The 17,625-nt window shown below is 45.6% G+C and overlaps 1 protein-coding gene across 1 annotated transcript in view; it reads right to left on the bottom strand.

The window, feature by feature from the left end:
- Positions 1–16,509, bottom strand: part of LOC115082450 (dynein heavy chain 12, axonemal-like) — a gene marked incomplete at its 3' end in the record, with an annotated part of 97,203 nt that extends 80,694 nt beyond the window's left edge. Inside the window, exon 1 of the mRNA XM_029586680.1 lies at positions 16,444–16,509. Coding sequence (XP_029442540.1) covers positions 16,444–16,509 — 66 coding nt within the window. The remainder of the gene's footprint in view (positions 1–16,443) is intronic.
- Positions 16,510–17,625: the final 1,116 nt, after the last annotated feature.

Raw genomic sequence — 17,625 nt, forward strand, 5'->3', positions numbered from 1 at the left:
GGCCTATTTTCAAAAGGCCCAGCAGCACGCGTAAAGCCCCGGGACGCGTGTAAGTCCCGGGGCTTGAAAAAATGGGCGATCCAGGGGCGGGGCATGGGTGGTCTGGGGGTGTGGCCAGACGCCTTTCCACACCACTGGGCCAGGGGATCACGCGCCGGCAGTCGGCCAGCGCATGCGTAACTTGTGAAATAAAGGTACGGGGTTGTTTTTTTTCGGGCTGGGGGGCGGAACAGGTAGGAGAAGGGTGGGGAGGGGAAGGTGGGGGGGGGGGGGGAAGGAAAGTTCCCTCCGAGGCCACTCCGATTTCGGAGCTCCGATTTCAGAGCAGCCTCGAAGGGAACGGGGAAACCAGCTGGTCTCCCCAAGGGCTCGGTGCACCTCCTTGCGCGCGCTGACCCCTGATTTTATAACGTGTGCGCAGCTGCACACACATGTTATAAAATCGGGCATACATTTGTGCACACCAGGTAGCGCACACAAATGTAGGCCGTACGCGTACATTTTAAAATCTGCCCCTTTGTGCACTGAGAAAGAGAAGGCAAGAAAACTCTGTATAAAGCAGTCTGACACTCTATATGTACCACTGTAGAGGGGCACTTGAATTGGGGTGGGTTTTGGATGGTGGGGGGGTTAGGGGGATGGTGTTACAGAAATATTCTGAGGTATTTATACTAAAATTGGCATCACTAAATATTTGCAGTCATTATAACCCTCCCCCTCCACCTTCCAAAACCAACCCTGACTCAAAGTGTCCCTCTACTGTGGTACATATAAAGAGAGTGTCAGACTGACTCTGTGCAGAGTCTCTCTCTCCCCTGTGTGGTAAAAATATTCTTGCCATAATGCAAGACTATCGCAAGCACAATACACTGAAAAATAGGTGTTATTTTCGGTACTAAATCATGTGCTGCTATATTGCATTGGGCACTGCTGACTCTCATTACCATTAACTCTTCTCAAATTCTTCCCACTGGAATACTCAATGTGGAATATGCATTTGCATTGCATTATTTATCACGTGCATTAGGGCATTAACACACGCATTAAGGCCCTAACGCGAAATGATAAATGACCCTGTAAGAACTTTCCCAAGACTCTCAATAGCATTCTAAATGGGCTCCAAAGTAAAGGCCACGGGTTTTTGCACACACACTGAAAGTAATAAAGTGTGATGAGGCTCATGTTTACCTACGAAGAAAATCCTGGACTGGATTATCCCAGGGAGAGCCAGAGGCAGATCCAGGCAGCAAAGGCCTCAAAGAGACAGGAGGGAGACTACATTTCACAGGCTCTTAAAGCCACTGACAGACCAATGGGAAGGGAGAGAGGGGGCTGTTCATACACCGGGAGATGTGACCCTGAGGGAGTGGGCGCACACAGCTGAGCCCTTGATTAGGAAGGAGGAAATTCAAGACGATGCTGGGGAGTTTAAATTGGGAGCCAGCCCTAAGGAAGGGGAGGAGGACATAGAAGTGGACTACCCAGAGCAGAGCAGAAACAGAGACAGAGGGAATAGAGTGAGTTAGGTTACTCTGATTATTTGTTGTTTTGTTTGGAGGATTGGAAAGGCTGATGCCTGGAGCATAACTGTGGGGAGAAGGGGCGTGTTGTGCTAGAGCCTAAGAGGCCTGCAAAAGGAGTCCTAGTGCAAAGTTTACTTTTTTTTGTTTGCTCCCTATGTCTTGGGTGAACTTATAATTGGGTTTGTTGGTGAAAGATGGGTAATGGAGAAATTGCTTACCTGATAATTTCGTTTTCCTTAGTGTAGACAGATGGACTCAGGACCAATGGGTATAGTGTACTCCTGAAAGCAGTTGGAGACGGATCAGATTTCAATCTGACATCAGCCTTAGTACATATACCCCTGCAGGAAGTGCAGCTCTTCAGTATTCTCCTCGAAAAGCAATTGTGGATATATGTGTGGCTGAATAACTTGGATAACTTCTGTACATATGTTTCTGAATAGTTCTATATTGTAGTTTAATTAGGCCTCTCTGTTCTCTGTAAGTTCCTTATTGTTATTTGTTCCAATGTATACCGCCCCAGAGGCGACAGTTTTAGTTCCTTGTAAACCGGTGTGATATGTATATTATATAGGAACATCGGTATATAAAAATGAAAAATAAATAGCATGATTAACTTTATAACTTAGTTAACTTGATTAACTTGAACTGGTTGAATTGGTTATAGCTGGAGACCGCCAGTGCCCTCAACCAAGAAACGTCGACACCCGGTAGGATGGGTGTCCTAATTGGAGGGAAAGCTTGTCTTACCCGTGAATAACTCGCTCTCGGGGATGTCACCCGAGGATTCCATGAATAACAGCAGCCGTGGGTGGGATGCTGAGTCCATCTGTCTACACTAAGGAAAATGAAATTATCAGGTAAGTCATTTCTCCATTTCCTAGCGTGTAGCAGATGGACTCAGGACCAATGGGATGTATAAAAGCTACTCCCGAAACGGGTGGGAGGCTGCCCAAGGCCCACTTAGTACTGCCCTTGCAAATGCTGTGTCCTCTCGAGCCTGAACACCAGGCGGTAGAACCTGGAGAAGGTGTGGATGGAGGACCATGTCGCCGCCGGACATATCTCGGCGGGTGACAGCATCTTGGTTTCCGCCCAGGACACTGCCTGGGCTCTAGTGGAATGGGCCTTGACTTGCAAAGGCGGAGGCTTGCCTGCTTCTACGTAGGCCGCCTTGATAACTTCTTTGATCCAGCAGGCTATGGTTGCCTGTGAGGCCGCTTCCCCTTGCTTCTTCCCGCTATGAAGGGCAAATAGATGGTCCGTCTTTCATACGGATTCCAACCTTTCCAGATATCGGACTAGGAGTCTGCCGACATTGAGGTGGTGCAGGCTGCGAGATTCTTCCGAATCCTTAAGCTCATCTGGCGATGGCAGCGAGATGGTTTGGTTGAGATGGAAGTGAGAAACCACTTTGAGGAGGAAGGACGGGACAGTGCGTAACTGGATGGTTCCTGGAGTGAGTCTGAGGAACGGCTACCGGCAGGACAGTGCTTGCAGCTTGGAGATACGACAGGCCAAACAGACTGCCACCAGGAAGGCTGTTTTCAATGTTAATAGTCAGAAGGACAGGCCGCGGAGAGGTCTGAAGGAGGCTCCTGCTAAGAAGTCTAGGACCAGGTTGAGGTTCCATATCGGCACCGGCCACTTTAGGGGTGGTCGGATCTGTTTGACTCCCTTCAGGAAGCGGGAGAAATCCGGGTGAGAGGCTAGGCTACCATCCTCCCTCTTGGTTCCGTAGCATGACAATGCGGCCACCTGTACCTTGATGGAGTTGAGAGACAATCCCTTCTGTAGACCGTTCTGTAGGAATTCCAAAATCGTGGGAATTTTGACTAATCGTGGGATGCTTAGTCCTCACACCAGGCTTCGAATACTCTTCAAATCCTTATGTATGTTAGGGATGTGGAGAACTTGAGTGCTCAGAGCAGGGTGTCAATTACTGCCCCTGAGTATCCGCTCTTCCTCAGGCGAGTCCTCTCAATGGCCAGGCCGTAAGAGAGAATCGAGCTGGGTCCTCGTGGAGGATCGGCCCTTGTTGGAGCAGATCCCTGTGTGGCGGTAGCAGAAGGGGGCTTCCTGTCAGTAGCCTTCGCATGTCTGCATACCACGGCCTTCTTGGCCAGTCCGGGGCCACCAGAAGTACTGGACCCTTGTGGTGTTCTATCTTGTGGATGATTGCACCCAATAGGGGCCATGGTGGGAAGGCGTATAATAGAGTTTCCTGTGGCCAAGTCTGTACCAGGGCATTGATTCCCTGGGACTGAGGTTCCCGTCTGAGGCTGAAGAAGCTGGGCACTTCTGCATTGGACCGGTTTGCCAGGAGGTCCATGGTTGGTGTTCCCCAATGGCTTACTATCAACTGGGTCTAGACTTTCTCTGCTGAGGTAATCCGCAGTGACGTTGTCTTTCCCTGCAATGTGGACGGCCTAGATCTCTCAGAGGTTCGCTTCCACTCCTCTCTCGACTGGGATAGTAGTGCGCTTCGATACTGCGCAGACCATGGCATCCACTTTCGGACATGGCAGGTCATCTTTGGTAGTGGGATCCAGAGGGTACATAGCTGCCAGGGCACGCCCCCCTTTGAACGTGGTCTCCGGGGCTTCCCATTCCAAGTCAATTAGCTGCTGGACGGCTTGTAACAGTGGGAAATGATGGCAGGTCTGACGGAGTCCCTCTAGGAGGGGATTCGTCTTAGGTTCCCCCGAGGCACTTGTGCCCGGGATACCAAACATCAAAAAAATATTTCAAAACAGACACATCAAATAAACAGCCAATTATTTAAAACTAATAGGGATTTTTTAAAAATCCTCCACTCTCCATACCTGGGAACATTTGATTTCCAGTTAACCTTAGATTGACCTGGATTAGAGAGGAAGGAGGAGGGTACACAAACTTTTTCCTTTCTCTCATACACACTTTCTAACACATGTTCTTTCTTTCACACACACACTAATACACATGTTCATTCTCTTTCACACACACACTCTAACACACATGTTCATTCTCACACACAGTCCCTCACACACACACATACTCATTCATTGATTCTCTCCCCTTCATATACACGCACAAGCTCTCACATACTCATTGGCTTTCTCTCTCTCTCTCTCACACACACACACACACACACATACATACAGGCACTTTCTCACACACATATATACACAGGACTCTCTCAGGCTCAGTGACTCTCTCCTCTTCACATACAACACACACACACACACACACATACACTATCTCCTGCTCAGTGTTTCTCTTTCTCGCTGTGGCTCTTTTTCCCTCACACACAGGCACTCTCACACACTCAGTACCTTTATCTTCCTCACATTCAGTGGCTCTCTCCCTCACACACAGACACACCCACCTGCACACACACACTCTCTCGAGCTCAGTGGATCTCTCTCCCATATATACACAGAAACTCACTCACTCAGTTGCTCTCTCTCTCACACACATATACACAGGTACTCTCTCAAATTAAATGGCTCTCTCTCCCACACACACAAATACACACAGACCTCCTCTCATGCTCAGTCATTACCTCTCCCTTACCACACAGGCACTTTCTTACATTCAGTGGCTCTCTTTCTCTCACAAGCATGCATGATCTCTCTTTCTCTCTCTCACACACACACACATTCAAGGTCGTCCACTCTATTATGGATCTTTTTGCAGCTGTCCCAATGAGTTTCTTCTTTTGTCACTAGGGTGGCCTCAATGAAGATGCACTATCGGGGGTGGTGGCTGCCTCACTGAAAATTCACTGCTGGGGAGGGGGGCCATCAGTAAAGATTTGCCAGGGAGGGGCCGTGTCAGTAAAGATTCACCACCAGTTGGTGGTGCCAAGTCAGTAAAGATGTGCCGCAGGGGAGGGGGAGCTGCTTCAGTAAAGATGCGCCTCTAGTGGGGGAGCCATATCAGTAAAGATGTGCCATGGGGGGAGGTGCTGTATCACTAAAGATGCACCACTGGGGGAGGTTCAAGTCTTTAAAGATGCACCAGGTAGAGGGCCACGTCATTTAAGATGCGAAGGAGGAGGACCGCATTGATCCAGATGTGCCACGGGCACGGAGTCATTGAAGCTGCATTGCTGCAGATTGAAATTGTGCAATAGCCCACTGAGGATTCTTTTTCTCATGGGAGGAGGGAAACCCTGTGGGCAGCTCACTGAAGCTGCGTTGCTGGGTTTGGCCTTAAGGCAAGGTGAGGTGGCTATGGCAGGTACCACTTTTTGCCGCTTCAAAATTTTGCCGCTTATTTATTTTTTTTTTATTTAGTGCTTTTTTATACCGGCATTCATGATACAATCATATCATGTCGGTTTACAAGGAACCGGGGTACAAAAAACCTTAAACATTAACATAACGAAGAGAGGCAAAAAGTTACAATGAACAGGGGTAATGGAACTGGGGGAAGAAGAAGACAAAGCAGAAAGTAATTCAATGATCATAATAATTATTTACAGTGTGCTGAATGTTCAGTAATGATAGCTATGGCGGATCGGTGAATTTAGGGAAAGGCTTGTTTAAATAGCCAAGTCTTAAGCCTTTTTCTAAATGTCAACAGGCAGGGTTCTTGTCTGAGTTCAGGGGGAATAGTATGCCATATGGTTGGTCCCGCTGTGGAGAAGGCCCGTTCTCTGGTGGCTAGATGATGGGTGGATTTGGTTGGGGGGGGCCTGCAGGGATCCTCTGTAGGCTTCTCTGATAGGTCTGGACGAGGTGTAGTCTGAGTGGGAATTGAAGGTTAAGAGGGGCTTGATTATGGATGGTTTTGTGGATGATGGTGAGGGACTTGTGTAGAATTCTGAAACTTATTGGTAGCCAGTGTAGATTTCTGAGGATGAGTGTGATGTGGTCTCGTCTGCAAGTGTTTGTTAGGATTCTGGCTGCTGCGTTTTGAAGCATCTGCAGAGGTTTGATGGAGGAAGCGGGGAGACCTAGCAAAATGGAGTTGCAGTGATCTATCTTGGAGACTAGAATGGCTTGGAGGACAGTTCTGAAATCTTGGAAGTGTAGAAGTGGTCTAATTCTTTTTAGTACCTGCAGTTTATAGAAGCAGTCCTTGGTTGTGTGGTTGATGAATGTTTTTAAATTCAGACGGTTATCAGGCGGCTTGAGGCTGCCACCTCATCCTGCCTCATTATAGAACCACCCCTAAGAGGAGTGGAACTGAAACAGTCAAGATATCAGCAGAGGAAAGAAGCAGAGGTTCAGGGAGCTCAGCCTTGACCTCAAAGCCATGGAGAAATCCTCTGAAGAGGAGGAAGAACAATAGCCAGTTCTAAAGCAGCTAATGGCACTAAAGTTAAGATGTGTTGTATTGATTAACTGAACCCTGCAAAGCTAGAGTTGGTATATGGAAATGCTTTAGTTGAGTTTATGATCCTGAGGGGAAGAAAGAATGCAAAGAAAAGATAAGAAGTTTAATTTTTCTGAGTGATAGTCTTTATAGTCTTTAGAACTGAATTGCTAACAAATGTATAAAAGCTATCTTTCTGAAATACAAAGACAGTTGAAAAAACAATGGTTGTTTTGCCTAGATTTAAGCAAGGGTGGTTAATTGCTTTGGTAATACTGCTGAAAGAGACCATGTTACTGTGACTGTGAACTAGAAACAAAAACATCCTAATTAGCACTAATTGAGAGCTTGGATCAGGCTATGCTTGCAACAAAATTAGGTAGCCTTCCAAAGTGATGGGGACTGCAAGCTAACATTAAGGGTGAGAGTCTTCAGGTAATTTTGAAAAAAAAATGCAAACTCTTGGTTGTAAGAAATGTAGAGAATACAGCTGGGCTTGAAAGTTTAAGAGCTGTGCACGCCATGAAAGTCTCCAAATAAAAGGTTTAGGGTAAGCTTGAATAACACTGGTGCTGGCCTTAAATGTGGAACACTGAGCCCAGGGTATAAAGCTATGTCCACTCTCAAGATCTTGCAAAGTTATAAATACATGGAAACATTATAGTACTGTCTGTAGGTAAACTGGGGAGTGATAATGTAATGATTTTTGGGGCTTATATCCACCAATATTCAGTCTGTTATTGTTTGTGGAGTTAAAACATTGAAGAAGTGTGTAATTTTCAGCAGTTTGTTAGAGACACCTATATGGAACTGAAAGAATATTCATGAGCTGTGTTAGCTGTGAGCTTTACAGATTGTCATTGCTTGAAAAAGAAATGCAATATTGGTTGTGAAGAAGTAAATATAAAAGGGAACAGGCTTCAAAGCATGTTATATGCTTGTCTTAAAGAAGAAAGAATGAAATAAAGGCCCAGAGGAGATTTGAGAGTGCTGAGAAAGAGTATCTCAGACTTGCAAAGTTTTTTTTATAGGCACTACATATGGTAAGTCTGCAGCTATGGAAGGTGGATATACCTTAACATAGGGTTACATTTGAAACTAGGGAAAGATCTCCATTTGCACTGAAAGAGATATTGAGAATAGAGAGTATTGAGACTCAGGTAACAGTCAAGGGAGAAAGTGAGCTAAGGGAGGGCCTTGGTATATTAATGAATTAAGAAGTCCAGTCTTAATAGCCTTGATAGCTGTTGACTATCTGGTTCATACTGGCCCAAGCTACTCTCCATCTAAGCCAAGACTTCTGATCAGCTGAACGATGGCCCAGAATGTGCCCTAGAACTTGGATTCTCATGACAATAAGGTGCCACCTGGCTCTTGTCATTCTTGCCACACCAGACTAACAAGGCTATCCCTCTGAAGATTTATTCCTTTGCTTCATATTCTTGCTTCAGCTGTAAAATTGATGGACTTTGGCGTTTTTACAAGTTGCCATTAGATCCATTTGTGGCATTCCCCATCATTTCATTATCTTCTGAAACACCTCTTGGCTGAGTTCCCACTCTTCTCGATCCAGAAGCTCCAGGAGCATGGAAATCGCTTGAAGATTTTCTTGACCTGCATTATATACCACAGAAATTTGTTGAAGATTTCTTTCTTCCCAGGGAAAGGAGACATTACTACTTACCTGATAATTTCCTTTCCTCTAAGGAAGGCAGGCCAATCCACACAAGTAGATTATACATCTTTACCAGTAGATGGACATGAAGTAAAGCTGATGTCACAGGCATACAGCTCTGTCCAACATCATCCTGCCACTATTCTTTGGAAAAGCCAAACTGTGGACAAACTGATTAGACTTGAACATGACTATTAACAGTCGACCACTTATGCTTCCAACCAGTTTGGAACACTGAGCACAGATAAAATAATTGACTTAGGGGCTGGTTATAAAACTCACCAGTCCTTCAGCAAATAAACAGGAACATACTTTGCGTCATCCACAGCATGTGGGGAAAACCTGGAGAGGGGCTACAATACACACAAAACTGAGTCTGCAGCTGTGATTATCCATAATTAATATGCATGAGATAAATCTGCATACATCAGAGGCCTAGTATTTGCAGATTTATTTCTTGCAATATTCATTTCGGATAGCTTAATAAAACAAGTTTACTTAGGGAATAGCCACTGCTTTTAATCACATCAGTAGCATGGGATCTTTTTGGTGTTTGGGTACTTGCCAGGTTCTTGTGGCCTGGTTTGGCCTCTGTTGGAAATAGGATGCTGGGCTTGATGGACCCTTGGTCTGACCCAGCATAGCAATTTCTTATGTACTTAAGTACAAACTAAAAGGCAAGTCATCAGCTGAGGGAGGGTTGTGGATTGCCTGTCCTGCCTTCCTTAAAGTAAAGGAAATTATCAGATAAGTAGTAATTTCTCCTTCCTCCACAATTAGGCAAGCCAATCCACAAGAGTGGGATGTACCAAAGCTGCTCCTGAACAGGGTGGGATGCTGTCCACGGTCTCATCAACACTGCAGATATGAAGGTGGCATCTTCCTAAGTCCAAACGTCCAAGTGGCAATACTTGGAGAATGTGTGTAAGGTGGACCATGTTCTGCTTGGCAATCCTCAACAGGAGATAACAACCGAATCTCCACCCATGATGCCACCAGAGCCCCAGTGGAAAGTGTCCTACTCTGTTTAGGCAATAGAACCTCAATATCCACATAGCTGGCCAAGATGATTTCTCTTACCCAAAGGGCTATAGTCGCCTGCGTTGCCGGTTAACCTTGTTTATATCCACCATAGAGCATAAACAGTCACTCAAATTGTTTGAAAGCAATTTTCCAGTACCGCATCAGATGTCTCTAGACATCAAAGGCACGCAACAGATGATACTCACACCCATCTCTATCCCTGTCCCAAGTGGGAAGGAGCCTAAACTAATTCAAATGAAACTCCAAAACCACTTTTGGCAAAAATAAAAGGTACTATCCTAATTTGTACCACCCCCAGAGCCATTTGCAGAAATGGCGAATGGCAAGAAGAAGCCTGCAGCTCTGAAACTGGGCGTGCTAAACAGTCAAGAAATTTAAGACCAGGCTAAGGGCCATAAGAGGCACCAGTAGCCCCAAGGGAGGACATTTAACTCCCTTCACCAACCTGGACATATCTGGACAGGAGGCAATGTCCCACCACTGATTTGTTTCTCTACAACAAGCAAGAGCTTCTACTTGCACCCTCAATGTGCTAAGGGCCAAGCCTTTAAGCAAGTATCCTATAAAAATTCCAACATCAGTAAAATGTCAACTATGAGAAGATGAAAACCTCGCTCTTCACACCAACCTTCAAATAGCCTCCAAACTCTAATGTAAGCTAGAGATTTAGAAAATTTTCTGGCCGGGAGCACTGCAGGATGCTTCAGCAACTGAGCCCTCTCAAGGGCTAGACCATAAACAAAACCAACCTGATCATCGTGCAACATGGACGCCAGTGCAACAGATCCTTCCTAAATGAAAGTCTGAGAGTTCTGCTAGACTCTAAAGAACACAAATATGCATAAGACTTGCTAAATGGAATGTCTCTATTAAAGAAATAGTCAACCTTCATACGATACCATAAGGAATTGGTTATCGTGCTGATAAGCTCTTATGGTTAAAGAGCTTTGTAAATCATTAGATGACTGAATATTGTGCAATTTAGCCCAGGAAAAATAATTCTTGGATGAGGTACTTGTTGCACTTATCTTTAAATCCACTTTCAGTGATAGTTTTCGCCATCCGACATCGTGAGGTTTCGGGGTATGTAACCCCTTCTTCAAGGACACAACGTTAATTGTAGTGGTCAGTGGATGTAAAGTTTGCAGGAGTCGTGGTGTCCGGGACAGAACCGTCTGCTGACAGACACGGAAAGGCAATGCAAAAAGCTATCACTTTTAAATTTCAAGTGCCAAACAGGCTACCTGCGTTATGCGGAACGGAACCCTATGCTGGCCATAGCTTATCAGCACAATAACCAATTCCTTATGGTATCGTATGAAGGTTGACTAATTCTTTAGTTGAGATATTCGATTTAGCAAGTTTTATACATATTTGTGTTTCTTACACTTGCAATATTTTTAGGTCTTTATTTTGAGACTCTAAAGAATGGCATACCATGGCCTATCGCTAATTTGGAGCTCACAGACATACAGTTTTGGTCTGCCCTGCAACCTTCCAAATGATCCAGGCTATCAAGAGCCATAGGGAGAAGAGATATCTCATCCTGATCGCAGCCAGACCCAGATGAGAGCATCGATACTTAACGCTCTCAGATCCCTTCTGCGATTGAATAACCATAGCACTTCTGCATTGCTGGAGGTCGTCCATATAAATCCAGACGACCACTTCACACCACTGAGTTAGCAGAAAGGCTCTGCCTATCAACTCCCCCTCTCACGGAAGACGGCACTTACATTATCCTTTCTGACAATGTGGAAGGCAGAAATGGCCTGTAGATGTATATCTGCTCACTCCATGAGCTCAGCAACATCCACCGTCATCTGGTGGCTCCTGGTTTCACCTTAATGATTGATGCAGGCCACAGCCAGTTGGCGAACCTCAAGCACACAGGCTAACAGCGCGTACTTCCAACCACTCGATGGCCCATTGTTGCTCTTTGGCCTCGAGGGCTCACATCCGTTGTGCATGCCAACTAGACCGGTGTCTCCCAGGAAGCCCCCTTCCTGACAGGATCTGCTTGGAACCACCACTGCAACCTCTCAGAGGCAGGTCAAGCTCTTGAGTCTCAATGGGTAGTAGCCTAGTGGTTAGGGCAGTGGGCTATGAATCAGGAGACCAGGGTTCGAATCCTGCTGTTCCTTCTTGTGACCTTGGGCAAGTCACTTTACCCTCCATTGCCTCAGGTACAAACTTAGATTTAAGCTCTCTGGGGATAGGGAAATACCTACAATACCTGAATGTAATCCACTTTGAAGCACTGAAAAAAGTGTGAAAAGTGGAATATAAATCTAAATAAATGAGACAATGGTGCAGGGAAGAGGGGTTTAGGTTTGTTGGGAACTGGTGAACATTATGGGTAAGGGGTAGCCATTTTCCTACAGGTTGGGCTTTACCTTAACCAGAATGGAATTAGGCTGCTGATGCTAATTTTTAAAAAGAAAATAGAGTAGCTTTTAAACTAGAACCTATGGGAAAGTTTAGCAGTGCATTATTTATTTATTTATTTATTTATGTATTTACTTTTATATACCGGTGTTCGATTTACATATCACATCGGTTTACATTTAAACAGTGCATGGTTTGTATAGGGTCATTCTAACTTATTTAAGAACATAAGAACATGCCATACTGGGTCAGACCAAGGGTCCATCAAGCCCAGCATCCTGTTTCCAATAGTGGCTAATCCAGGCCATAAGAACTTGGCAAGTACCCAAAAAACTAAGTCTATTCCATGTTACTGTTGCTAGTAATAGCGATAGCTATTATCTAAGTCAACCGTTAGATGATCGAGGGGTTAAAGGGGCACTTAGAGAAGATAAGGCCATCGCAGAAAGATTAAATGATTTCTTTGCTTCGGTGTTTACTGAAGAGGATGTTGGGGAGATACCCGTACTAGAGAAGGTTTTCATGGGTAATGATTCAGATGGACTGAATGAAATCACGGTGAACCTAGAAGATGTGGTAGGCCTGATTGACAAACTGAAGAGTAGTAAATCACCTGGACCGGATGGTATACACCCCAGAGTTCTGAAGGAACTAAAAAATGAGATTTCAGACCTATTAGTAAAAATTTGTAACTTATCATTAAAATCATCCATTGTACCTGAAGACTGGAGGATAGCAAATGTAACCCCAATATTAAAAAGGGCTCCAGGGGTGATCCGGGAAACTACAGACCGGCTAGCCTGACTTCAGTGCCAGGAAAAATAGTGGAAAGTGTTCTAAACATCAAAATCACAGAACATATAGAAAGACATGGTTTAATGGAACAAAGTCAGCATGGCTTTACCCAGGGCAAGTCTTGCCTCACAAATCTGCTTCACTTTTTTGAAGGAGTTAATAAACACGTGGATAAAGGTGAACCAGTAAATGTAGTATACTTGGATTTTCAGAAGGCGTTTGACAAAGTTCCTCATGAGAGGCTTCTAGGAAAAGTAAAAAGTCATGGGATAGGTGGCGATGTCCTTTCGTGGATTGCAAACTGGCTAAAAGACAGGAAACAGAGAGCAGGATTAAATGGACAATTTTCTCAGGGAAGAGAGTGGACAGTGGAGTGCCTCAGGGATCTGTATTGGGACCCTTACTTTTCATATATTTATAAATGATCTGGAAAGAAATACGACGAGTGAGAGAATCAAATTTGCAGATGACACAAAATTGTTCAGAGTAGTTAAATCACAAGCAGATTGTGATAAATTGCAGGAAGACCTTGTGAGACTGGAAAATTGGGCATCCAAATGGCAGATGAAATTTAATGTGGATAAGTGCAAGGTGATGCATATAGGGAAAAAAACCCATGCTATAATTACACAATGTTGGGTTCCATATTAGGTGCTACAACCCAAGAAAGAGATCTAGGCGTCATAGTGGATAACACATTGAAATCGTCGGTTCAGTGTGCTGCGGCAATCAAAAAAGCAAACAGAATGTTGGGAATTATTAGAAAGGGAATGGTGAATAAAACAGAAAGGGGTAGATTTTATAAATGTACGCACGGGCATACTTTTGTTCGTGCACTAGGCGTGAACAAAAGTACGCTGGATTTTATAAGATTCGCGCGTAGCTGTGCGTATCTTATAAAATCCGGGGTCGGCGTGCGCAAGGGGGTGCACATTTGTGCAACCTGGCGCGCCGAGCCAAGCACGCGTGCCTGTTCCCTCCGAGGCCGCTCCGAAATCGGAGCGGCCTCAGAGGGAACTTTCCTTCCGCCTCCCCTCACCTTCCCCTCCCTTCCCCTAACTAACCCACCCCCCCGGCCCTATCTAAACCCCCCACCTTTGTTGGCAGATTTATGCCTGCGGAAAGCAGGAAATCTGTGCGCGCCAGCGGGCTACTGGCGCGCCATCACCCGACCCGGGGGTTGATCCGGAGGCCACGACCACGCCCCTGGGCAGGCACCACGCCACCGGGCCCACCCCGAAACGCCGCATCACCCGCGGCACGCCTCCGAAACGCCGACACGCCCCTCCATGCAAGCCCCGGGACTTACGCGCGCCGCCGAGCCTATGCAAAATAGGCTCGGCGCACACAGGTGGGGTTTGGGGTAGGTTTTCGGGGGGTACGCGCGTATCATACGCGCGTACCCCTTTGAAAATCTACCCTAAAATGTCATAATGCCTCTGTATCGCTCCATGGTGAGACCGCACCTTGAATACTGTGTACAATTCTGGTCGCCGCATCTCAAAAAATATATAATTGCGATGGAGAAGATACAGAGAAGGGCTACCAAAATGATAAGGGGAATGGAACAGCTCCCCTATGAGGAAAGACTAAAGAGGTTAGGACTTTTCAGCTTGGAGAAGAGACGGCTGAGGGGGGATATGATAGAGATGTTTAAAATCATGAGAGGTCTAGAACGGGTAGATGTGAATTGGTTATTTACTCTTTCGGATAGTAGAAAGATAGGGGGCACTCCATGAAGTTAGCATGGGGCACATTTAAAACTAATCGGAGAAAGTTCTTTTTTACTCAACGCACAATTAAACTCTGGAATTTGTTGCCAGAGGATGTGGTTAGTGCAGTTAGTATAGCGGTGTTTAAAAAAGGATTGGATAAGTTCTTGGAGGAGAAGTCCATTACCTGCTATTAAGTTCACTTAGAGAATAGCCACTGCCATTAGCAATGGTAACATGGAATAGACTTAGTTTTTGGGTACAATCCAGGCCAGGTTCTTATGGCCTGGATTGGCCACTCTTGGAAACAGGATGCTGGGCTTGATGGACCCTTGGTCTGACCCAGTATGGCATTTTCTTATGTTCTTATGTTCTTAACTTAATTAATAGCAGGTAATGGACTTCTCCTCCAAGAACTTATCCAATCCTTTTTTAAACACAGCTATGCTAACTGCACTAACCACATCTTCTGGCAACAAATTCCAGAATTTAATTGTGCGTTGAGTGAAAAAGAACTTTCTCTGATTAGTTTTAAATGTGCCACATGCTAACTTCATGGAGTGCCCCCTAGTCTTTCTATTATCTGAAAGAGTACAAAACCGATTCACATCTACCCGTTCTAGACCTCTCATGATTTTAAACACCTCTATCATATCCCCCCTCAGCCGTCTCTTCTCCAAGCTGAAAAGTCCTAACTTCTTTAGTCTTTCCTCATAGGGGAGCTGTTCCATTTCCCTTATCATTGGTAGCCCTTCTCTGTACTTTCTCCATCGCAATTATATCTTTTTGAGATGCGGCGACCAGAATTGTACACAGTATTCAAGGTGCGGTCTCACCATGGAGCAATACAGAGGCATTATGACATTTTCCGTTTTATTCACTATTCCCTTTCTAATAATTCCCAACACTCTGTTTGCTTTTTTGACTGCCGCAGCACACTGAACCAACAATTTCAATGTGTTATCCACTATAACGCCTAGATCTCTTCTTGGGTAGTAGCACCTAATATGGAACCTAACATTGTGTAACTATAGCATGGTTTATTTTTCCCTATATGTATCACCTTGCACTTATCCACATTAAATTTCATCTGCCATTTTGATGCCCAATTTTCCAGCCTCACAAGGTCTTCCTGCAATTTATCACAATCTGCTCTTGATTTAACTACTCTGAACAGTTTTGTATCATCCGCAAATTTGATTACCTCACTTGTCGTATTTCTTTCCAGATCATTTATAAATATATTGAAAAGTAAGGGTCCCAATACAGATCCCTGAGGCACTCCACTGCCCCACACCCTTCCACTGAGAAAATTGTCCATTTAATCCTACTCTCTGATTCCTGTCTTTTAGACAGTTTGTAATCCACGAAAGGACATCACCACCTATCCCATGACTTTTTATTTTTCCTAGAAGTCTCTCATCAGGAACTTTATAAACTGCCTTCTGAAAATCCAAGTACACTACATCTACTGGTTCACCTTTATCCACATGTTTATTAACTCCTTCAAAAAAGTGGAGCAGATTTGTGAGGCAAGACTTGCCTTGGGTAAAGCCATGCTGACTTTGTTCCATTAAACCATTTTTCTATATGTTCTGTGATTTTGATGTTTAGAACACTTTCCACTATTTTTCCTGGCACTGAAGTCAGGTTAACCTGACTGTTTTGCCAGTATCCTTTGAAGATAAACTCCCTCTGCACTGCTAAGCAACTGTCAGCTTTTCCCCAGGTTCTAGTTTAAAAGCTACTCTATTTCCTTTTTAAAAATTAGCACTAGCAGCCTGGTTCTACTCTAGTTAAGGTGGAGCCCATCCTGTTGTAATAGGCTCTCCCTTATCCATAATGTTCCCCAGACAAATATGACAAGCCGCATTGACAGCAAGGCAGTAGATTCCCCTTTTCTTTTCTTTTTTTTTAAGTTCCCAGTACCTGAGCTTTGTTCTGTGCTCTAGGTGATTGTTACGCTCACCGGCCGCAGGGCCCCACAGCCAGCTTCACTCACCTCGCTGCCCGCTCGCAGCAGCCCTCGGTTTTCTGGCAGCAGCACGGAGCTGTTGCCGATGCACATTGCCCCAGCCCGGGTCCTCCGAAGCTGCCGCTCATGTGGCAGCCGAGACGCCGCCAACCTCCTCTCCTCTCACGACCAGGCCTTCCCTAGGTGTGTGTGCCACTCCGGCCCATTTAAAGGGCCAACAGCAGGAAAAGGGTGCTCGGCCTCCACTGATGACGTCGGTCCCTCCAGCCTATTTAAAGGCCGCCTCTGGCTCCAGCAAACTGACTTGGTAACGTTTCCCACGTTCCTGTCTCAGTGCTCCTATTTCAGCATTCCTGTCTCGGTGACCTGCCTCAGTGGCCCTGCCTCAGGGTCCTGTCTCAGGATTCCTATTGCAGACTTCCTGCTCCAGCACCAAATCACCTTTTACACTGACCACAAAAATTTAGAATACCTGCACCGGGCACAACGCCTCAACCCATGCCAAGCTTTTTGGGCCCTTTTCTTTACCTGCTTTAACTTTGTGCTGCGTTTCCGGCCTGCCAACAAAAACCTCAGGGCAGATGCCCTCTCACGATCCTTCACCACCGAAGATTTGATCGACCCTCCTTGACACATCATTGATCTGGCCATGGTCTTGCTTGGCGTCACCACTCCTGTTCCTCCTGGGACGATGCTTGTTCCATGCAGACTCCGTAATAAAATGCTCTTTTGGGCCCATGATTCCCGTGTGGCAGGCCACCCTGGACAGGCCCGGACCCTCGCCTCCTCCAACATTATTACTGATAGCCTGACATGAGGAAAGATGTCCAATCCTACGTCGAGTCCTGCCAAACCTGCGCTCAACACAAATTCCTGGTAGGCTGGCCCTGGGGACTATTGCATCCTCTGCAGGTTCCCAAAGAGCCCTGGACTCACATCTCAACAGATTTCATTGCTGACCTCACGCTCTCCAAAGGCAATACTACCATCTGGGTGATAGTGGATCGCTTCTCTAAGATAGCGCATTTCATCACCCTAGCTGGCCTTCCCTCGACCCAGAACTAGCCCAGCTCTTCATTCACCACGTCTTCCGACTCCATGGGCTACTCAAACACACTTTCTGACCGCGGGACCCAGTTCACCGCCAAATATTGGAGGTCTCTCTGCAAAACGTTTGACATCCAATTGGACTTTATGACCACTACCATC

Source organism: Rhinatrema bivittatum, unplaced genomic scaffold, assembly GCF_901001135.1.
Source record: "Rhinatrema bivittatum unplaced genomic scaffold, aRhiBiv1.1, whole genome shotgun sequence".
In the NCBI taxonomy this organism is placed as follows: domain Eukaryota; kingdom Metazoa; phylum Chordata; class Amphibia; order Gymnophiona; family Rhinatrematidae; genus Rhinatrema; species Rhinatrema bivittatum.